At 49.3% G+C, this 19179-nt stretch overlaps 1 protein-coding gene and 2 non-coding genes across 3 annotated transcripts; all 3 read left to right on the top strand.

The window, feature by feature from the left end:
• Window positions 1-161: 161 nt before the first annotated feature.
• CATSPER4 (cation channel sperm associated 4) lies at window positions 162-18587 on the top strand. The gene is made up of 11 exons (XM_066265125.1): window positions 162-224; window positions 356-430; window positions 1110-1253; window positions 8505-8606; window positions 12653-12750; window positions 12922-13042; window positions 13237-13370; window positions 15077-15251; window positions 17164-17375; window positions 17705-17870; window positions 18537-18587. Exons 1-11 carry the CDS (start codon window positions 162-164, stop codon window positions 18585-18587), a joined length of 1341 nt encoding a protein of 446 aa, XP_066121222.1.
• Window positions 528-719, top strand: LOC136332506 (U2 spliceosomal RNA). The gene has a single exon (XR_010730755.1). It is a non-coding gene; the product is annotated as a U2 spliceosomal RNA (small nuclear RNA).
• Window positions 3709-3784, top strand: TRNAV-GAC (transfer RNA valine (anticodon GAC)). Its single transcript has one exon. It is a non-coding gene; the product is annotated as a tRNA-Val (tRNA).
• Window positions 18588-19179: the final 592 nt, after the last annotated feature.

Below are 19179 nucleotides of genomic sequence, written 5' to 3'. Positions count from 1 at the left end.
GTACCAAGGCGGTTTAGTGGGAGGAGCTTCTCTCGAGACTAGAATTCCTTGGTGGAATGCAAATGGCTAGAGGTCACAGAGGCCTCTATGATATCACCACGAGGGGGAGCAATACTGCTTGGAGTGACATTTCTCTGAAGAGTGGAGGAGACTGAGCAGCTATGGCTAATAAGTGGTGGCAGCAATGGCGCGACAGCACCGATATCAAACCTTTGGATGTCATGGTAGGTGACCCCTGCCTGGCTCCACCATTCAGTCTGGGGCCCCCATGGTCGGGTGGGGCACAGGAGGATTGTACTGGGTCCAGATGGGTAGGGGCTGCACTAAGGGGCCCTGTCCTCACCCTTGCTTGCAGAGGTCTGCTCAAGAGCCCTTCATTCGGCCAGAGGAGCAAATGCTCATCGACCGCCGAGATATCATTAGCAAAAAGGTAAGGATAAGGCTGGGCAGCATCCACCCTCACCCCCACAATAACCCTATTGCAGCTGCACCTGTGGGGCAACAGGCCTCATAACGACTCTGTCCCCATCACTTCTTGGCCTTTTGGCTAAGATCAAGTGTAGTATCTGTTCTTACCAGTTTAATATCTGATACGTCCCCTACCCGAGGACACTATATTAAAATCGGTTTGTAGAGCAGGGAGATGGACGAGGAGCTTGCTCCGTCCACTCCGCACATTGACCTGGTATTGCAGTACTTTTAGGAACAGTGCACCCCCCAAAATTAATTAACATAAAAAATAACTCTGTCCCTTTGCCTTCTAAATATCCTTCCAGAGGACACTCCCCAGCAGTAACCCCTGCAGTCACTTCCCCATATGTTAGCTACTGCCTGTCAGCGATCCCCCCCCCCCAGGAACCCTTATGTAATGACAATCGCTCACCAGCAGAAACCCAAATCTCCCTTGCGATGACCCCCACAAAGATCCCCCAGCAGTGAGCCATTTAGGTAGTGACCTCTACACTGATACCCCATTCCATGATCCCCTCTTAGCCCCCACCCACCCAGATTATCCTCCCCAGAGAGCCCCATTCACTGAGAGAAAACATCCAGGCAGAGGCCTCCCACAGTAACACCTGCCTGAAGGAAGATCTCCCACCCTCTCCCAGGATGCCTGGGACATACAGGAGTTCATCACTCGAATGTATGTCAAGCAGCTGCTCCGACACTGGGCCTTTCAGCTGCTGCTGGCCCTGCTGCTGGTGATCAACGCCTTTACCATCGCGCTCCGCACCAACTATGTCCTTGGCCAGGTGGGACTCTAGCCTGACCTCTGTCCTCATTGATCTAAAGGGGACCTGGGTAAGGCATTTCCCTCTCTGGGCCTCAGCTCCTCATCTGCCATGGTGATTGGATTGGCTGCTCTTCAAGGCCCTGTCAGCTCTGACCTTCCAGAGGTCTAGAGATAAAGGAAGACATTTGTGATAGAGGTGGCTCAGCTTTGAGGAACACATTGCATTTGTACAGGAAGGGCATGGAAAAAATGGTGTAAGCAGAGGCAGGCAAATGGCTGGTGCCTTGTAGGGAAGGATATCCCATTTAAAATTTTTGTTTTAGTTTATTGATTTGAGAAAGAGAGGAAGGTGGAGAGAGAGAAAAAGAAACATCAGTTTGCTGTTCCACTTACTTATGTATTCATTGGTTGATCCTTGTATGTGCCCTGACCAGGGATTGAACCTGCAACCTTGGGGTATCAGGATGATGCTCTAACCAACTCAGCTACATTGCCAGGGCTGAGTAGTCTATTTTAATCAATAGTCACTAAGAGAGAGTCACTGTATGCCAGGCACCATGTTCAGTGCCAGGGTTTCAGGTATGAATACATAGACCCAGTTCTATCTCAGACAGACACAAACATGTCCTTATAAATGCCTCAGTATCAGAGCATGAGAACTCTGGGAGGACATCAACCCTGATGGGTCAGGATGAGGCTTCTTGGAGAAAGGGACACTTAACCTGAAAATAAAAAATGAGTAGATGTTGGCCAGGCAGAGGGATATGAGAAAGAACATCTGGGGGCAGAAGAAATAGCGTGTGTGTTCTATGTATCCAACTTGCTGTATAGTATGACTCTGGTCTTTTCCTTGATAATTTATTTTCTTTATTTTCTTTATTTATTTTACAAAGAGAGGGACAGATAGGGACAGACAAAATAGGAACAGAGAGAGATGAGAAGCATCAATCATTAGTTTTTCATTGCAACAGCTTAGTTCATTGATTGCTCTCTCATATGTGCCTTGACTGTGGGGCTTCAGCAGACCAAGTAACCCCTTGCTCGAGCCAGCGACCTTGGGTCCATGCTGGTGAGCTTTGCACAAACCAGATGAACCCATGTCTCGAACCTGGGTCCTCTGCATCCCAGTCCGACGCTCTATTCACTGTGCCACTGCCTGGCCAGGCTACTTTCTTTATTTTTTAAGGTGTTTTAAAAAGATTGTATTTGCCTGACCTGTGGTGGTGCAGGGGATAAAGTGTTGACCTGGAACGCTGAGGTGGCTGGTCTTGCCTGGTCAAGGCACATGTGGGAGTTGATGTTTCCTGCTCCTCCCTTGCTTCTCTATCTCTCTCTCTCTCTCTCTCCCACCCCTCATCCCTCTAAAATGATTAAATAAATTAAAAAAAAAATTTTTTAATTCATTTTAGAGAGGGGGGGAAGAGAGAGAGAGAGAGAGAGAGAGAAGGGGGAGGAGCAGGAAGTATCAACTCCCACATGTGCCTTGACCAGGCAAGAAAGGGTTTTGAATCGGCAACCTCAGTGTTTCCAGGTTGACGCTTTATCCACTGTGCCACCACAGGTCAGGCTAAAAAAAAGATAGTACTCATTGGTTTTACATTGAGAGATGGGTGGGGAATGAGAAGTATCAGCTCATAGTTGCTTCACTTTAGTTGTTCTTTGCTTGTTGTATGTGCCTTAACTGGGCAAGCCCAGGCTTTCAAACTGGCAACCTCAGAGTTCCAGGTTGACACTCCATCCACTGTGCCACCACACACCAGGCAGTTTTTTTGTTTGTTTGTTTTGTTTTTTTGCTTTATTGATTTTAGCAATAAAATCTCCTTTATTGAAAGGAGATATAGGGGGGTAAAACCCCCACCAATTTGTCGTTCCACTTATTTATTTATTCATTGGTTGATTCTTGTTTGTGCCCTGACCAGGGATCAAACCCAAAACCTTGGTATGTCAGGACAATGCTCTAACCAACCAAGCTACCTGGCCAGGGCAATAGTTTACTTACTTTCTTTCTTTCTTTTTCTTTTTTTTTTTTTTTGTATTTTTCTTAAGTTGGAAACAGGGAGGCAGTCAGACAGACTCCTGCATGCGCCTGACCGGGATCCACCTGGCACGCCCACCAGGGGGCGATGCTCTGCCCATCTGGGGCATCGCTCTGTCACAACCAGAGCCATTCTAGCGCCTGAGGCAGAGGCCACAGAGCCATCCCCAGCGCCTGGGCCATCTTTGCTCCAGTGGAGTCTTGGCTGTGGGAGGGGAAGAGAGAGACAGAGAAGAAGGAGAGGGGGAGGGGTGGAGAAGCAGATGGGCGCCTCTCCTGTGTGCCCTGGCCGGGAATCGAACCCGGGACTCCTGCACGCCAGGCCGACGCTCTACCACTGAGCCAAACGGCCAGGGCCATAGTTTACTTTCTTACAAGGAGTATACTACATACATAGATTGTGCTATTTAAAATCAATATTTTTAAAATGTCCAATGTGGCCCTGGCTGGTTGGCTCAGTGGTAGAGCGTCGGCCTGACGTGCAGGAGTCCCGGGTTCGATTCCCGGCCAGGGCACACAGGAGAGGCGCCCATCTGCTTCTCCACCCCTCCCCCTCTCCTTCTTCTCTGTCTCTCTCTTCCCCTCCCACAGCCAAGGCTCCACGGGAGCAAAGATGGCCCAGGCGCTGGGGATGGCTCCTTGGCCTCTGCCCCAGGTGCTAGAATGGCTCTGGTTGCAACAGAGCGACGCCCCGGATGGGCAGAGCATCGCTCCCTGGTGGGCGTGCCGGGTGGATCCTGGTCAGGCACATGCGGGAGTCTGTCTGACTGTCTCTCCCTGTTTCCGGCTTCAGAAATAAAATGTCCAATGTGGTAGCTGATGAATTCAGAAAGGTGGTCAGTGGCAGGATCTTTAAATTACGTTAAAGGGCCCTGGCCGGTTGGCTCAGTGGTAGAGCATTGGCCTGGCGTGCAGGAGTCCCGGGTTCGATTCCCGGCCAGGGCACACAGGAGAGGCGCCCATCTGCTTCTCCACCCCTCCCCCTTTCCTTCCTCTCTGTCTCTCTCTTTCCCTCCCGCAGCCAAGGCTCCATTGGAGCAAAGTTGGCCTGGGCGCTGAGGATGGCTCTGTGGCCTCTGCCTCAGGAGCTAGAGTGGCTCTGCTTGCAACAGAGCGACGCCCCGGATGGGCAGAGCATCGCCCCCTGGTGGGCGTGCCGGGTGGATCCCCGTCGGGCGCATGCAGGAGTCTGTCTGACTGCCTCCCCGTTTCTGGCTTTGGAAAAATACAAAAAAAAAAAATTACGTTAAAGGGTGGCCTTTATCCTATGCCATTGAAAAGGCAGGGAAGGGTATAAAGCAGGGGTCCCCAAACTACGGCCCGCGGGCCACATGTGGCCCCCTGAGGCCATTTATCCGGCCCCCGCCGCCCTTCTGGAAGGGGCAGCTCTTTCATTGGTGGTCAGTGAGAGGAGCACTGTATGTTGCAGCACTGCAAAGCGCGGCATTGCTCGTGTACAGTACTACTTCCGGTGATGCAGGACGCACGCGTCACGGCTCTGGAAGCGCGTCATATCACTTGTTACAGCTAGCAGTGACAAATATGGACCTAGACATTGACCATCTCATTAGCCAAAAGCAGGCCCATAGTTCCCATTGAAATACTGGTCAGTTTGTTGATTTAAATTTACTTGTTCTTTATTTTAAATATTGTATTTGTTCCCGTTTTGGTTTTTTACTTTAAAATAAGATATGTGCGGTGTGCATAGAAATTTGTTCATAGTTTTTTTTTTATAGTCTGGCCTGCCAATGGTCTGAGGGACAGTGAACTGGCCCCCTGTGTAAAAAGTGTGGGGATCCCTGGTTTAAAGTATGGAAGTGACATGACCAGGCATGTGTTTAGAAAACTTACACTGGCATGACCTAGGGTGGCACAGTGGATAAGGCATCAATCTGGAATGCTGGAGTCACTGGTTTGAAGCCCCAGGCTCGCCTGGTCAAGGCAAATGTGAGAAGCAACTACAAGTTGATGCTTTCTGCTTCTCCTGCCCAACCACCCCTGCCTTTCTCTCCTCTCTCAAAAATCATTAAATTTTTTTTTTTCATTTTTCTGAAGCTGGAAACAGGGAGAGACAGTCAGACAGACTCCCGCATGCGCCCGACCGGGATCCACTCGGCACGCCCACCATGGGGCAACGCTCTGCCCACCAGGAGGCGATGCTCTGCCCATCCTGGGCGTCGCCATGTTGCGACCAGAGCCATTCTAGCGCCTGAGGCAGAGGCCACAGAGCCATCCCCAGCGCCCGGGCCATTTTTCCTCCAATGGAGCCTTGGCTGCGGGAGGGGAAGAGAGAGAAAGAAAGGAAAGCGCGGCGGAGGGGTGGAGAAGCAAATGGGCACTTCTCCTGTGTGCCCTGGCCGGGAATCGAACCTGGGTCCTCCGCATGCCAGGCTGACGCTCTACCGCTGAGCCAACCGGCCAGGGCAAAAATCATTAAATCTTTAAAAAAAAAAAAAAAAAAAGGAAAACTGCCTGACCAGGTGGTGGTGCAGTGGATAGAGCATCGGACTGGGATGCAGAGGACCCAGGTTTGAGACCCCGAAGTTGCCAGCTTGAGCGCAGGCTCATATGGTTTAAGCAAAGCTCACCAGCTTGGACCCAAGGTTGCTGGCTCGAGCAAGGGGTTACTCGGTCTGCTGTAGCCCCACAGTCAAGGCACATATGAGAAAGCAATCAATGAACAACTAAGGTGTTGCAATGAAAAACAAATGATTGATGCTTCTCATCTCTTCATTCCTGTCTATCTTTCCCTATCTATCCCTTCTTTCTGACTCTCTCTCTGTCTCTGTTAAAAAAAAAAAAAGGAAAACTTACACTGGATGCCACAGTGTTGGTCACAGAAGAGAGAGTCAAGAATGGGAAAGGTGGAGCAGACAGGACCGTGTTGGCGATGTTCAGGTGAAAGATGACAGGACTTGGACCAGGACAATGGTTGTAGGTAAAAAGAGGCCACATGTATCTGAAGCTCCCTAAGAGTCAGATCCATGGGGCTTCCAGATCGATTTCAGGAAAGCAACCACTTAGTGAGCACTTATACATACTACCTTGTTTAACATCTGTCATCATCTCACACACACACACAGGGAGAGCAAGAAGTTATGTTTGTGGCTTGAGCAACTTGGTGGGGATGGTGCCATTTGTTGGGATGTGGGACATGGGAGGATGATGAGTTTGGTCTGAGCTGTGTAGAGTCTGAGGGGTTAGAGGTCAAATCTGAAACACCGTAGAGAGCACTGGGACGGAGGTGGGGGCATGAGAGTTGCCAGCATCTGGGTGGATGGTTGCTGAAGCTAAAGGAAGGGATGAGGCTGCCTGGGGAGAGAGAACTAAGTGAACAGAGAAGAGGCCAACATAGAACTCTGAGGGGAGCCTACGAGCGAAGGGTAGAAAGGAAAGGAGAATTCCCAGAGGGGTGAGAGCAGCCCAGGAGGGTGCACTCTCAGGGGAGCGGGCACACGGCAGATGTGGCTAAGAGACTAGGCATCAAGGACTATTTAGCTCATATGACCTTGATGAGAGGATGCTATGATGTGGTAGGAGCAGAAACCCAATTGCCAAGGCTTGGAGAATGAGTAGACTGGAGGGAAGATCATACACATTGATGGGTCATGAAATCAGTTTAGAGGGCAGGTGCTAACACTCTGATATGGAATGAAATAGTAGGATGAAAAAGAATAAAATAGAAATCATCTGTGTAGGGGGGTGAGGAGTAAAGAAGGGGGAGAGAGCCTGACCTGTGGTGGCGCAGTGGATAAAGCATCGACCTGGAAATGCTGAGGTCGCCGGTTCGAAACCCTGGGCTTGCCTGGTCAAGGCACATATGGGAGTTGATGCTTCCAGCTCTTCCCTCCTTCTCTCTCTCTCTCTCTCTCTCTCCTCTCTCTCTCTTTCTCTCTCTCTCTCTCCCTCTCCTCTCTAAAATGAATAAATAAAAAATTAAAAAAAAGAAGAAGGGGGAGAGAGCTTTATGTTTTAAGATGTAAAATATATTTCTTACTATGGGTCCCAACCAAAAATGGTAAAACCACTGGTATAAGATAGGATATGTGTATGGAGTTCAAATTCTAGAGACCTGTGAATGCCACTCCCATTTTGAACCTTCCTCTGAAGGCCATAGGGAACCATGGAAGGCTTGTGGGTAGAGAAGGCAACTCTGATTTAGCCATAGGTGCCCATGACTTGGAGAAAGCATGAGGACTAACTAGGAAGTTCTTTCTACAAATAGTGAGGAGAGCTGATTGCCTTCAGTGGCCAGTGGGATGGCACTGTGGGGACAGATGAGGGAACAGAAAACTCTTCCTTGTTGTAAACAAACATCCCTCGTCCATGATGCCCTTTGAGAATTTGAAACAGGCAGGGAGCCCATAAACCGTAACTTCCCATCTGGGTTTAAGAAGCTCTGCCCAGTGAGTGGATGTGTGTGGTGGCAAGGTATGGGCAGCAGGAGGCCTCCAGGTGTGGTCGTGAGTCTTGGGTAGAGTCTGATGGCCATGGAGGTGAAGAAAGTAAGGAGTCCAGGTGACTGTGGTAACTGCCAGGGTAGAATCAGGGGCTGAGAGCTGTTAATAGTGTCACTCCCTATAGTGGCATCACAGCTTAATGGGAGCTAAGGGCGTAGGACCTGTGTTGGGTGAAAGTGAGTTGGGATATAAACAGAATTCAAAGTCGTCAAGTTATCTGTCTGCAATCCAGCCAGCCAGGGAACATAGCCGGGGGAGACACCCAGGAGTTTGAGCAGGCTGACCTGGGGGATTTGGGAGCTGGGGCAGCAGGAATGGTTGGGACAACCAGAAGAGAAAGGTGGAACATAGTGTTTTCCATCTCAGGGTCAGAATTTTTCCTCCCAATTCTGGGGCCAGTTCTATGTCTCCCACACTTCCCTTTTCCAAGTATCCTATCCTCACTCTAAGAAGCAGAGTTTTGCAATCAGACAACAATCTCTACTGTGGCTGTCTGACCTTGGGCACCTTTCACTGCTCATCTGTAAGATGACAATACAGTCTACTTTGTGGGATGATGGTGATGATAATGACAATGACGTGTGTGTGGTCTTAGCACAGTGCCTGGCATGTACGTGCAAGGTGTGCTCTAAGGGAGCTCCAGAGATGTTAAAGATGAAGAGAAGCAGAAGTGTGGGCCTTCCCTCCCCCCAGGGCGTCCCCTCTCCCTGGCCCTGCCCAGTCCTCCATTCCACTGACCTGCCTGTCCCTCTCCTTTTCTCTGTCTTCCATGTAGAAACACTATGAGTTATTCACTACTATAGATGACATTGTGCTGACCATTCTTATCTGTGAGGTTCTCCTGGGCTGGTTAAATGGCTTCTGGATTTTCTGGAAGGTGAGATCCTGGGCCCTCCCTGCCATCGCCCCTACCCTTCCTTAGGAACTGCATCCCACCCAGTCCCCATCCCTGTACTCCTGCTCTGGCCAACTGAGATGTGTGTGTGTGTGTGTGTGTGTGTGTGTGTGTGTGTGTGTGTGTGTGTGTAGAGAGAGAGAGAGAGACAGACAGACAGACAGAGATGGACTACTTCTGAGATGTCTGATACAGTAACTTATACTAGAAGTGCAGCCTCTCTGGGTTTCAGTGCCTGCTCCAAATTTCCCCCAATCTGTGATCCTGGGAAAATCTTGATTTCCTTATATAAAAAAATGAGATTGAGAACGTTTACCTTAATTTACAGGGTTCAAGAGTAGGAATCATCAAACTTTTTCTATAAAGGGCCAGATAAGTATTTTCAGTATTGTGGGCTGCCTAGTCTCTGTTGCAAACACTCGTCACCTCTGCCGTGGGAACATGAAGAAGCCAAGGACAGCACGTAGATAAATAAACATGCCTGTGCCCCAAATAACCTCATTCAAGGACATCAAAATTTGAACTTCATATACTTTGTATGTGTCACCAAATATTATTTTTTTATCTTTTCACCCACCCATTAATATGTATACCATTCTTAACCTGACAGTTTTATAAGAAAAGAGCTGCTGGCCAGCTTTAGCCCCTGGCCTAGAGTTTGCTGACCCTTGTTCTGTAGAATTAGTTATCAGGGAGCTGTCTGGGTGGGCATGGGTCTGGAAGTTACATTAAAGAGAGAAAAACTCAAACTCTTTGTGTGAATAGGACTTCTGAAGCCAAGGAGTTTATTTTACCTTTGGGCATGTTTGAAAAGAGGCTTAAAAAAAACTATCCAAAAAAACCCCTCTCATAAAAAGGAAGTATCATTTAAATATAGTTACCAGAACAACCAAGTAGAAGTATAATCTTTCCGTGGGTCAGAGTTTTTACTTCATAGAACACAGAATGCAGAACTTGGAACACAAATTTTTTTGTCTAGACGTCTTAAAGACTGCTCTGGGCAAACAAGAGTTGCAAGGATGCTTATTAACAGAAAAAAAGAATAGGATGGGTTGTATTTACACATCACCACACTGGAGAGGAGAGCAGGTACCATGGTTTTGTGAACACTTCAATGCACTGTTTCTTTAGAACTAGCTCTTGAATGCAGGCAGACATCTATTCACTAAGAGGGAACGTTCCTCCTTCACATCTTCCTGAGATTTCTTCCAGCAGAAGTTAGGGATCTGCACTTTCAGAGTTAAGCCCCAGACTTTCTTAGCACAGGGAGGGACTTAGAGCAAGCATGAGAATCTTGCATTCCTCAAGCCACTCTGCCTGTCCCTTAAGCCAGGGTTTCTCAACCTCAGTATTGACTTTTTTTTGTTTGTTTGTTTTTAACAGAGGCAGAGATAGACAGGGACAGACAGGAAAGGAGAGAGATGAGAAGCATCAATCATCAGTTTCTCATTGTGCGTTGCGACTTCTTAGTTGTTCATTGATTGCTTTCTCACATGTGACTTGACCGTAGGCCTTCAGCAGACCGAGTAACCCCCTGCTGGAGCCAGTGACCTTGGGTCCAAGCTGGTGAGCTCCTTGCTCAAGCCAGATGAGCCCGCGCTCAAGCTGGCGATCTCGGAGTCTTGAACCTGGGTCCTTCCGCATCCCAGTCCGATGCTCTATCCACTGTGCCACCACCTGGTCAGGCTCAGTATTGACGTTTTGGCCTGGATAATTTTTTGTTGTGGGGACTGTACTAATGCATTATAGGATGTTTAGCAGCATTTCTGACACCTACCCACCAGATGACATTAGCACCATCCTAGTTGTGGCAACCAAGACTATCCCCAGATATTGCCAAATGTCCCCTGAAGGGCAAATCAACCCAGCTAAGATAATGTTCCAAACCCTAACCTTCCATCTAGGACCAGGCTACCAGTGCCAAAAGCCAGGGCTTGTTAGAAGCTGCTTTTGCCTCCTTCCCCACCCCCATTCCTTCCCCTGGGTCCTGGTACACAAAGCCTACTCCTTGTTGCATGTGTATGGTGGAGGTGGTGGCGAGAGGAGGGAAAGGGGAAAATATGCTGAAGAGAGGAAAGTCTGAAAATTAATATCTCAAATATTGCCCTGCCACATAAAGATTCTCAGGTTTGTCCCTAGTTCTCCCTTTCTTTCAACACCATCTGTGACTCCTTCCTCCTCCTCATCCCCACAGCCTATTAATCATTATTTCACCTTCTAAATATTTCTCAAATTTCTTTTTTAAAAAAACATTTTTTAAAGACTTTATTTATTTATTTTAGAGAGGAGAGAAAGAGCGGGGGGCCAGAGAAAGAGAGAGAAAGGAAGAGCAGGAAGCATCAACTCCCATATGTGCCTTAACTAGTCAAGCCCAGGGTTTTGAACCGGCAACCTCAGCATTCCAGGTTGATGCTTTATCCACTGTGTGCCACCACAGGTCAGGCTCAAATTTCTTGCCATCTCTGCATCCCTGCTATCCCTATTTTAGCTCTTGCCTTGTCTTCTCTCACCAGAATGTTGCTATGGCTTCCTGTGTCCCCACCTGCCATCAGAGTGATCTTCCCAAGGCACAAGCCAAAGTATCCTTGCTTATTTTAGCAGCCTCACTAGACCTGGCCTCCCCTTGGTGTTCCAGCTGCACCAAACTGCTTGTAGTTGCATTACACACACACACACACACACACACACACTCTCACACCCTTCTCACCCCTATGTCCTTGTCCATGCTGACCCCTCTCTATACAAGCTCTCTGTCACTTATTCAATTACTTACTCCTACTCACAGCTTAAGATTCACTCAGATAACCTCGCTTCCAGGAATTCTTTCTGTCTCTCCCAGACTAGGTTAGGTGTTGCTGTGTATCTCTCTACTACTATGTGCTTTCTGTGTGCTTTATCTTTCTTACCTGGAGTTAAAATTTACTGTCTGTCCAAATCCCTCAAAACAAAATCTGTGAGCCCAGCAGGGCAGAAATCCTGCATCTTCAGAATTTAGCTCAGGATCTGGCATAGAATATGAGCTTCATACTGGACGGAAGGAACGATGGATCTATAGACAGGCAGACTTGTGTCTCCTTGTGTATGTGTAGGGACAGACACTCTGAAGATGGGACACCAGGAAAGCTTGTGTTTAATGGACTGTTTTTCCATTAAAAAAAAAACACACACACACCACTTTTCCTACTGAATATTTAATGCGGAGACATATGGGTCAAAACCATTGAAACGTACACACAGAATTCTTGCTTTCACTCCTTTTCTTTATTTGTGTGAGATTCTTTCCCCCTTCCCTGTTCCTGGATAAGTTTGTGCCTTACTGGATTTGTACCTGTAAACATTTCCTGTCTCTCTTATACAGTGAGAGCTAGTTCATCTCTGTACTGTCTACCGATGCAGTGGTTCTGAATCTTTTTACTGGTATTTATTTTCCTTTTATTGGACTGTGTGTCACAGAAAGGCTGGAGCGTCCAAACACTCTGCTGTCACTGAATTGTAGGGCAAGGCCATTTTCAGCAGTGCACTAGCCAAGGTGGATACTCAGCTTAGGAACTAGCCGTGCCTGACCCGTGGTGACACAGTGGATAGAGCAATGACCTGGAATGCTGAGATCGCCGGTTCAAAGCCCTGGGCTTGCCTGGTCAAGGCACATATGGGAGTTGATGCTTCCTGCTCCTCCCCCTTCTCTCTCTCTCTCTCTCTCCTCTCTCTCTCAAAAAATGAATAAAAAAAAATTAAAAAAAAAAAAAGGAACTAGCCGTGTGCGTGTGAGTCGAGTCTCCATCCACTGTGTGTCTCTGAGGCTGCCCTCGGCTGTTGGCCCATGTCTGAGACCGCAAGTGCATGCCTGTTGGGTGACACGTTTTGGTGACGACAGAATGAGTCACAGCAGTGATGGCAGGTGACTGGCCCTGCTGTGAAGGGAACATTGAGCCCCCATTGTTGGGGTGTGGGAAAGGCAGACCCAGGATGTCCCCATGGGCTGGCCTGACAGACCCTGCTGGGGCCGCCCCGCCCCCCCCCCCCCCCAGGACGGCTGGAACACCCTCAACTTCGTTATCGTCTTTATCTTGCTCCTGAGTTTCTTCATTCATGAACTCAATGTCAGTTCTATCACCTACACCCTCAGGTGAGCTGGGAACTCTGGGGAAAAGAGGGGGATCTGTCTGGACTCTGGGAAAGAGATGGGGGGTTATTACCAGCTGGGGATTAGTTCTGTCTGCCTGGGCAGGTAGGGTGGTGGTAAGGAGGAGGGGGTCTGGGAAGGGCTGAGGGGCACCCCTGAGAGGCTCTGCCGCAGGGTGCTTCGTCTGGTGCACGTGTGCATGGCGGTGAAACCCCTGGCCGAGATCATCCGCGTCATTCTGCAGTCAGTGCCGGACATGGCCAATATCATGTTCCTCATCCTCTTCTTCATGCTGGTCAGTGCCCTCCCCCACCTCTGCCACTCCCCTTCCCTGAACAGGCCCTGGGTCACTGGGGTACAGGGGTGTCTGGAGGAGAGGAGAAGCCTATGGGCCCAAATCTCTGTGGTTCCCTTGGCAGCATTCATTTGCATGTCTTGTTTCCAAGGCTCTTGGGTAAAGCCAGGGCGGGTCTTTGGTCTCTCTGGCAGGTGTTCTCTGTGTTTGGGGTCACTCTCTTTGGTGCACTTGTGCCCATGCATTTCCGGAACATGAAGGTTGCCCTGTACACCCTCTTCATCTGCATTACCCAGGATGGCTGGGTGGACATCTACAATGACTTTCAGTGAGTCCCCGTGGGGCTTCTGGGCCCCTAGCCAAGCCAAGCAATGCAGGGCTGGGCTCCCATGAAGCAAAATACTGACTGAGAAGGGAAAAGGACTCTGGGTGGGAGCAGTGCTCCAGGGCTGGGGGTAAGGATGGCTGGCAGGAAGCGGGTGTTGAGGCTTTAAACTGGAGGAAAGGAGACCACTAGGGCTGGGTGCTCTGGGTTTATGGACTGCTCAAAGCCTTGTCTCTTTGAAACTCCACCCATTCACAGTCCCACTGCAGACCTATTCATGGATATTTCTCCCATTGTGCTAAACAGCTGGGTAGGCAGGCCTTGGGCTAGAGGAACTTTCTGTCATTGCACTAGGGCTTCAGGGCAGCCTCCCATCCCACACTGGAGCCCACCAAACTGCCTGGACTCCCGGGAACTTAAGGTCTCATTTCATTTATTCTTAGACCCACTGCCCAAGGTCATGTTGGCTGCCTGGATTCTGTTATTTTTTTTTTGGAGGACGGTGTTCTGTTCTGTAACTCCTTCCCATTAAGACTAAACCCTATTTATTCCCAGTCTACTCCAGAGAGTTGGGCCTCTGACTGATTTCTTTTTATTCCTTTCATAGCCCAGTTGGTAGGGGGCTTCTGCCACCGTCATGTATTATCACTGAGGTAGTGGAGAAACTATAGAGTGTAAATACAGGCAGACTGGGTTTTTGAGTCTTTGTTCCACCACACTCACCATGTAACCTTGGGCAAGTTACTTCATCTCTTTTCTGAGCCTCAGTTTCCCCATTTGTCATTGGGGAAAATAAAAAAATACACTATTAAATATGTCATGAATTGCTGTGAGAATCAATAGAAAATATATATATATATATAAATCTCTTAGCATAGAACTTGGCATGGTAGACACACACACACATGCTATGAGAGAGAGGAGAGAGAGCACACATTATTATTTGGGGAAATATTTTATGGGAGATTTATAATAGTTATTAACATGGGTGGGATTTCCCCTGTATATCGTCCATCTAATCTTTTTATAATGAGCTTGAATTACTTTTTTTTTTTTTGTATTTTTTCGAAGCCAGAAACGAGGAGGCAGTCAGACAGACTCCCGCATGCGCCCAACCAGGATCCACCCGGCATGCCCACCAGGGGGCGATGCTCTGCCCATCCAAGGCGTCGCTTTGTTGCAACTAGAGCCACTCTAGCGCCTGAGGCAGAGGCCACAGAGCCATCCTCAGCGCCCGGGCCAACTTTGCTCCAATGGAGCCTTGGCTGCGGGAGGGGAAGAGAGAGACAGAGAGGAAGGAGAGGGGGAGGGGTGGAGAAGCAGGTGGGCGCTTCTCTTGTGTGCCCTGGCCGGGAATCGAACCCTGGACTCCTGCATGCCAGGCCGATGCTCTACCACTGAGCCAACCGGCCAGGGCATGAATTACTTTTTATAATAAGAAACATCACTGTCAATAGATCAAACTTAATAATGCTGATGCACAAAGCCCCGCCTTGCAGGTCTGGGTTGAGGACCCCACTCTCTGGCTGCAGGGCAGGTTCTCAGTGAGGAGCAGCTGCTGGGACAATTAGAAATAGGCATTATATCTGCACAGCCTCAGTGAAGTGGCGAAAGTCCATGGGCCTTGAGATAATTTCCCTGTTTCATAGATGAGGAAACTGAGCTCAGAGGGCCAGGGTGGTGACAGGGCTCTTGCCTGCCATCTCCAGGATGAAGACCAGGGACTATGCAATGGAGATTGGGGGTGCCCTCTATTTTTCCTTCTTCATCACCATTGGTGCCTTCATTGGCATCAACCTGTTGATCGTCGTGGTGACCACCAACCTGGAGCAAATGATGAAGGCACGAGAGCAGGGGCAACAGACTCAAATAAACTTCAATGAGGTGAGTGAGATGGGGAGGGCAGCAGGAGTGTGTGTATGAGTGCTGACTGGAGTGTATACGTGTGTGCGCGTGCGCGCGCTCGAACACTCAAGTGCCTGGAGAAAGCCAAGCTTGAGACCCAGAGGTAGCATTCTGTACCCTGAGTGCTAGCTCACCAACTGGAGCTTCTAAGGGGTGTGGATGACCTAGATGTCTTGTTTCCATGGCAACTCAAAACCGGGCAGCTGGGTGACCTTAGGGCATTTAACCAATCTAAGCCTCGATTTCTTCTTCTGTAAAATGGGAATAATGACAATACTTACCTCATAAAACTATTATGAAAACTACATGGATAAATGAATAGTACTTGGCACATACTAATAACAATAAATATTAGCTACATTATTATTTATTCAGGAGTAGAACTTCAGAAAGGTTGGGGAGGTGGAGGGTGTAGTACAGGGGTAGTCAACCTTTTTATACCTACTGCCCACTTTTGTATCTCTGTTAGTAGTAAAATTTTCTAACTGCCTACCGGTTCCACAGTAATAGTGATTTATAAAGTAGGAAAGTAACTTTACTTTATAAAATTTATAAAGCAGAGTTACAGCAAGTTAAAGCATATAATAATAATTACTTACCAAGTACTTTATGTCGGATTTTCGCTAAGTTTGGCAGAATAAATCTTTTTTTTTTTTTTTTTTTTTGTATTTTTCTGAAGCTGGAAACGGGGAGAGACAGTCAGACAGACTCCCGCATGCGCCCGACCGGGATCCACCCGGCACGCCCACCAGGGTCGAGGCTCTGCCCACCAGGGGGCGATGCTCTGCCCACCCTGGGCGTCGCTCTGCCGCGACCAGAGCCACTCTAGCGCCTGGGGCAGAGGCCAAGGAGCCTTCCCCAGCGCCCGGGTTATCTTTGCTCCAATGGAGCCTTGGCTGCGGGAGGGGAAGAGAGAGACAGAGAGGAAGGAGGGGGTGGGGGTGGAGAAGCAAATGGGCGCTTCTCCTATGTGCCCTGGCCAGGAATCAAACCCGGGTCCCCCGCACGCCAGGCCGACGCTCTACCGCTGAGCCAACCGGCCAGGGCCTGGCAGAATAAATCTTTATAAAACAACTTACTATAGTTGAATCTATCTTTTTATTTATATAATACTTTGGTTGCTCCGCTACCGCCCACCATGAAAGCTGGAACACCCACTAGTGGGCGGTAGGGACCAGGCTGACTACCACTGGTGTAGTACTTCCCAAAGTGTTGAGGACTCTGGGCTGTGATTTGAGAGTAGATAGGGCTTTAGCAGTTTGCTGAGTAGAATTTATCAGGACTGAAATGACGGGGGTAAGTGTGGGGCTGTTTTAAAGAGAGGTGAGAATTTTCAAAGAGGTGGGGAAAGGCTTGTATTTATTTTATTTTATTTCATTTTTGTGAGAGAGAGACAGAGACAGGGGTAGAGAGAGATGAAAAGCATCAACTTGTAGTTGTGTCACTTTAATTATTCATTGATTGCTTTTCATATGTGCCTTGACTGGAGGGTTCCCTCTGAGCCATGACCCCTTGCTCAAGCCAGTGACATTAGGCTCAAGCCAGCGACCTTTGGGATCAAGCCAGTGACCATGGGATCATGTCAATGATCACAGATTCAAGCCAGTGAGCTTGCGCTCAAACCAGCAGACCCCAATGTTTTGAACCTGGGACCTCCGTGTCCCAGATCGACACTCTATCTACTGCACCACCACTGGTCAGGCATGGCTTGTATATTTGAAGTTCAGCTCCCACAGCAAGTAAGGAAGCTAAGATTGGTTGGACCTGAAATGAGAGACATTAGAATCCTGGTATCCTAAGACACTCATCCTCCCTGAAGCCAAGCAGGAATTGGCTAGAGGAGGAGGTGCCAGTTGAGCTGTCTGCCCTCTCTCCATTTTTCCTTCCCTAGGCAGTCGACGAGGAGACATACAAGAATAATGGCCTGCCAGTGGTGCACTGTATGGTGGCCCGTAAGGAGATGTCTGGCCTTCCGCAGGAGCCACTTGTGGGGGGACCCCTGTTGAACCTCTCAGAAAACACATGCGACAACTTTTGCTTGGTGCTGGAGGCAATACAGGAGAACTTGAAGCAGTACAGAAAGATCCGAGATGAGCTCAACACGTAGGGTGGATACTAGGGGTATCCCCAAGTCCTGTGAGTTAGGGCTGAGTGGAGCCTCAGATTCTTCTGGCCTTATGTCCTCACCATTTTATAATGTGGACTCTGTGGCCCAGAGAGGTTAAATGATTTACCCATAGTCCCCCAGCCTTCTGGAGGAGCTGGAATCCAGACCTCCAGGTTCCTCCTATCTCACACAAGGGAGCACACAGCTCATCCTGGGTCTCTATCAGAGTGAAGGAGGAGGATGAAGGGGTTGGACACCAGGGAAGAGATGGGAGGACTGCCCCTTTTCCCCCTACCCTGGAACGTACTCACCCCTCTGACCCCAGGATAGCGGAGGAGATACATTCCATCAGCTTCAACCAGGAGCAGGAGGAGGCGCTGCTGCAAAGGCACTTGTCAAAGAGCATGTCCCTAGGCAGCAGGTCCTCCTTGGACAGCCGTAACATGACTCACCAGCAAGACTTGATCACTGCTCTCGTCAGCAGGGAAAAGGTGCAGCTTTCCTCTCCTACCCAAGCTGTGCTTACCCCACCACCCACCACCCCACCCAGTCCAGCCTAGCCTCTGCCGCAGCAGTCCAGGTTTCTGTCTATTCCAAGGTCCACCCCCTAGATTCCCATGCACCCTAGCAGTTATGGCCAATTCACCAGTCAAGTTAGGTTCTCCTTTTCTTCTCTGAGAGGCCCCGCTTCCTCCAGCAGATCTCGGGGTTTTGAACCTGGGACCTCCCATTGAGCCCAGGTTCCGCCCATTGAGCCACTTCTGATTCTAGTGGCCTCAAACCTACCCTTTCTCAGTAATACTAGAGCCAGCTCGCTTCCTGTTTAGTGGCAGATACTTAGGTCCATGACGGTAAAGGACCCTTGGGTCCTGTCAAGGGTGCATAAGAGCAGCCTCCTCCTGAGAGGAGAAAAAGGCACACACCCACGTCAGTTTTGGCTTCCCACGCCATCTGACTGGAGTAGAATGACCAGCAGCCTCATCAGTGTCCACTGCCTGGCCTCCCAAGCTCAGAGTGGATACGAGGCAGGCTAGAGTTAAACATACAAAGGACTTCCCCGGGAGTCCTCCATGGGACACCCTTGAAGCTGGAGGAGACAGGTAAGGGGGCGTCTGCTATGGCAGAGTAGGGTATTGACAAGACCTCTTGGTTTGCAGATTCATGAGTCTGGTACAAGCTTACGTAGCAAGCACAAGAGCAGCCGCTGAGAGAGCAGAAGGGGAGCCAAGGGGCCTGTGCACACACACCCAGCAGCTGCATCTTCCTGCATTCCTAGCCTGACTTGGCTAAGCCTGGCCTGAGCCCATCCCGACCCTCACACCTGGGCAGGTGCCTGGGGCTAAGGAGCGGCGGCCTCTCTAGCACAGGCACCAGGTCCAGAGGAGCCAGGATGAAGGGCACTGGGTGAGAGTGAGAGCCCTACCACAAGGGGGTGCTGGCCAAGGCAGCCTGTATCTGGCCTAAGGAGGAACACCCTGGGGCTCCTGCTCTAGGCCAGAGCTAGATGGGGCCTCAGTGGGCCCAAGAACTAAGAGGAGAAAAGTGATGCCAGTAAAGCCAGACATTTGTGTATTGACAATAAAGTTTTGTGTTGGAATCAATGTGTCTGGTGGATTCCTAACCTCTTGGAGGCAACCTTGCCCCAAGTCTGATGAACAAGATATATCTTGTCCCTCAAAAGCCTATTTGTCTGATGGGAGAGAGATGGACCACCCTCCAGAACTTCTAGTCTAAGAGAGAATCCACACCCTAAACATTTATGACTTAATGGTAGAGATATAGTCCCTGTCCTTAGAGTCC

Source organism: Saccopteryx bilineata, chromosome 3 (assembly GCF_036850765.1).
Source record: "Saccopteryx bilineata isolate mSacBil1 chromosome 3, mSacBil1_pri_phased_curated, whole genome shotgun sequence".
Classification (NCBI taxonomy): Eukaryota; Metazoa; Chordata; class Mammalia; order Chiroptera; family Emballonuridae; genus Saccopteryx; species Saccopteryx bilineata.
Note: the sequence above shows the minus strand (reverse complement) of the source record. Positions and strands in the feature narration are given on the sequence as shown.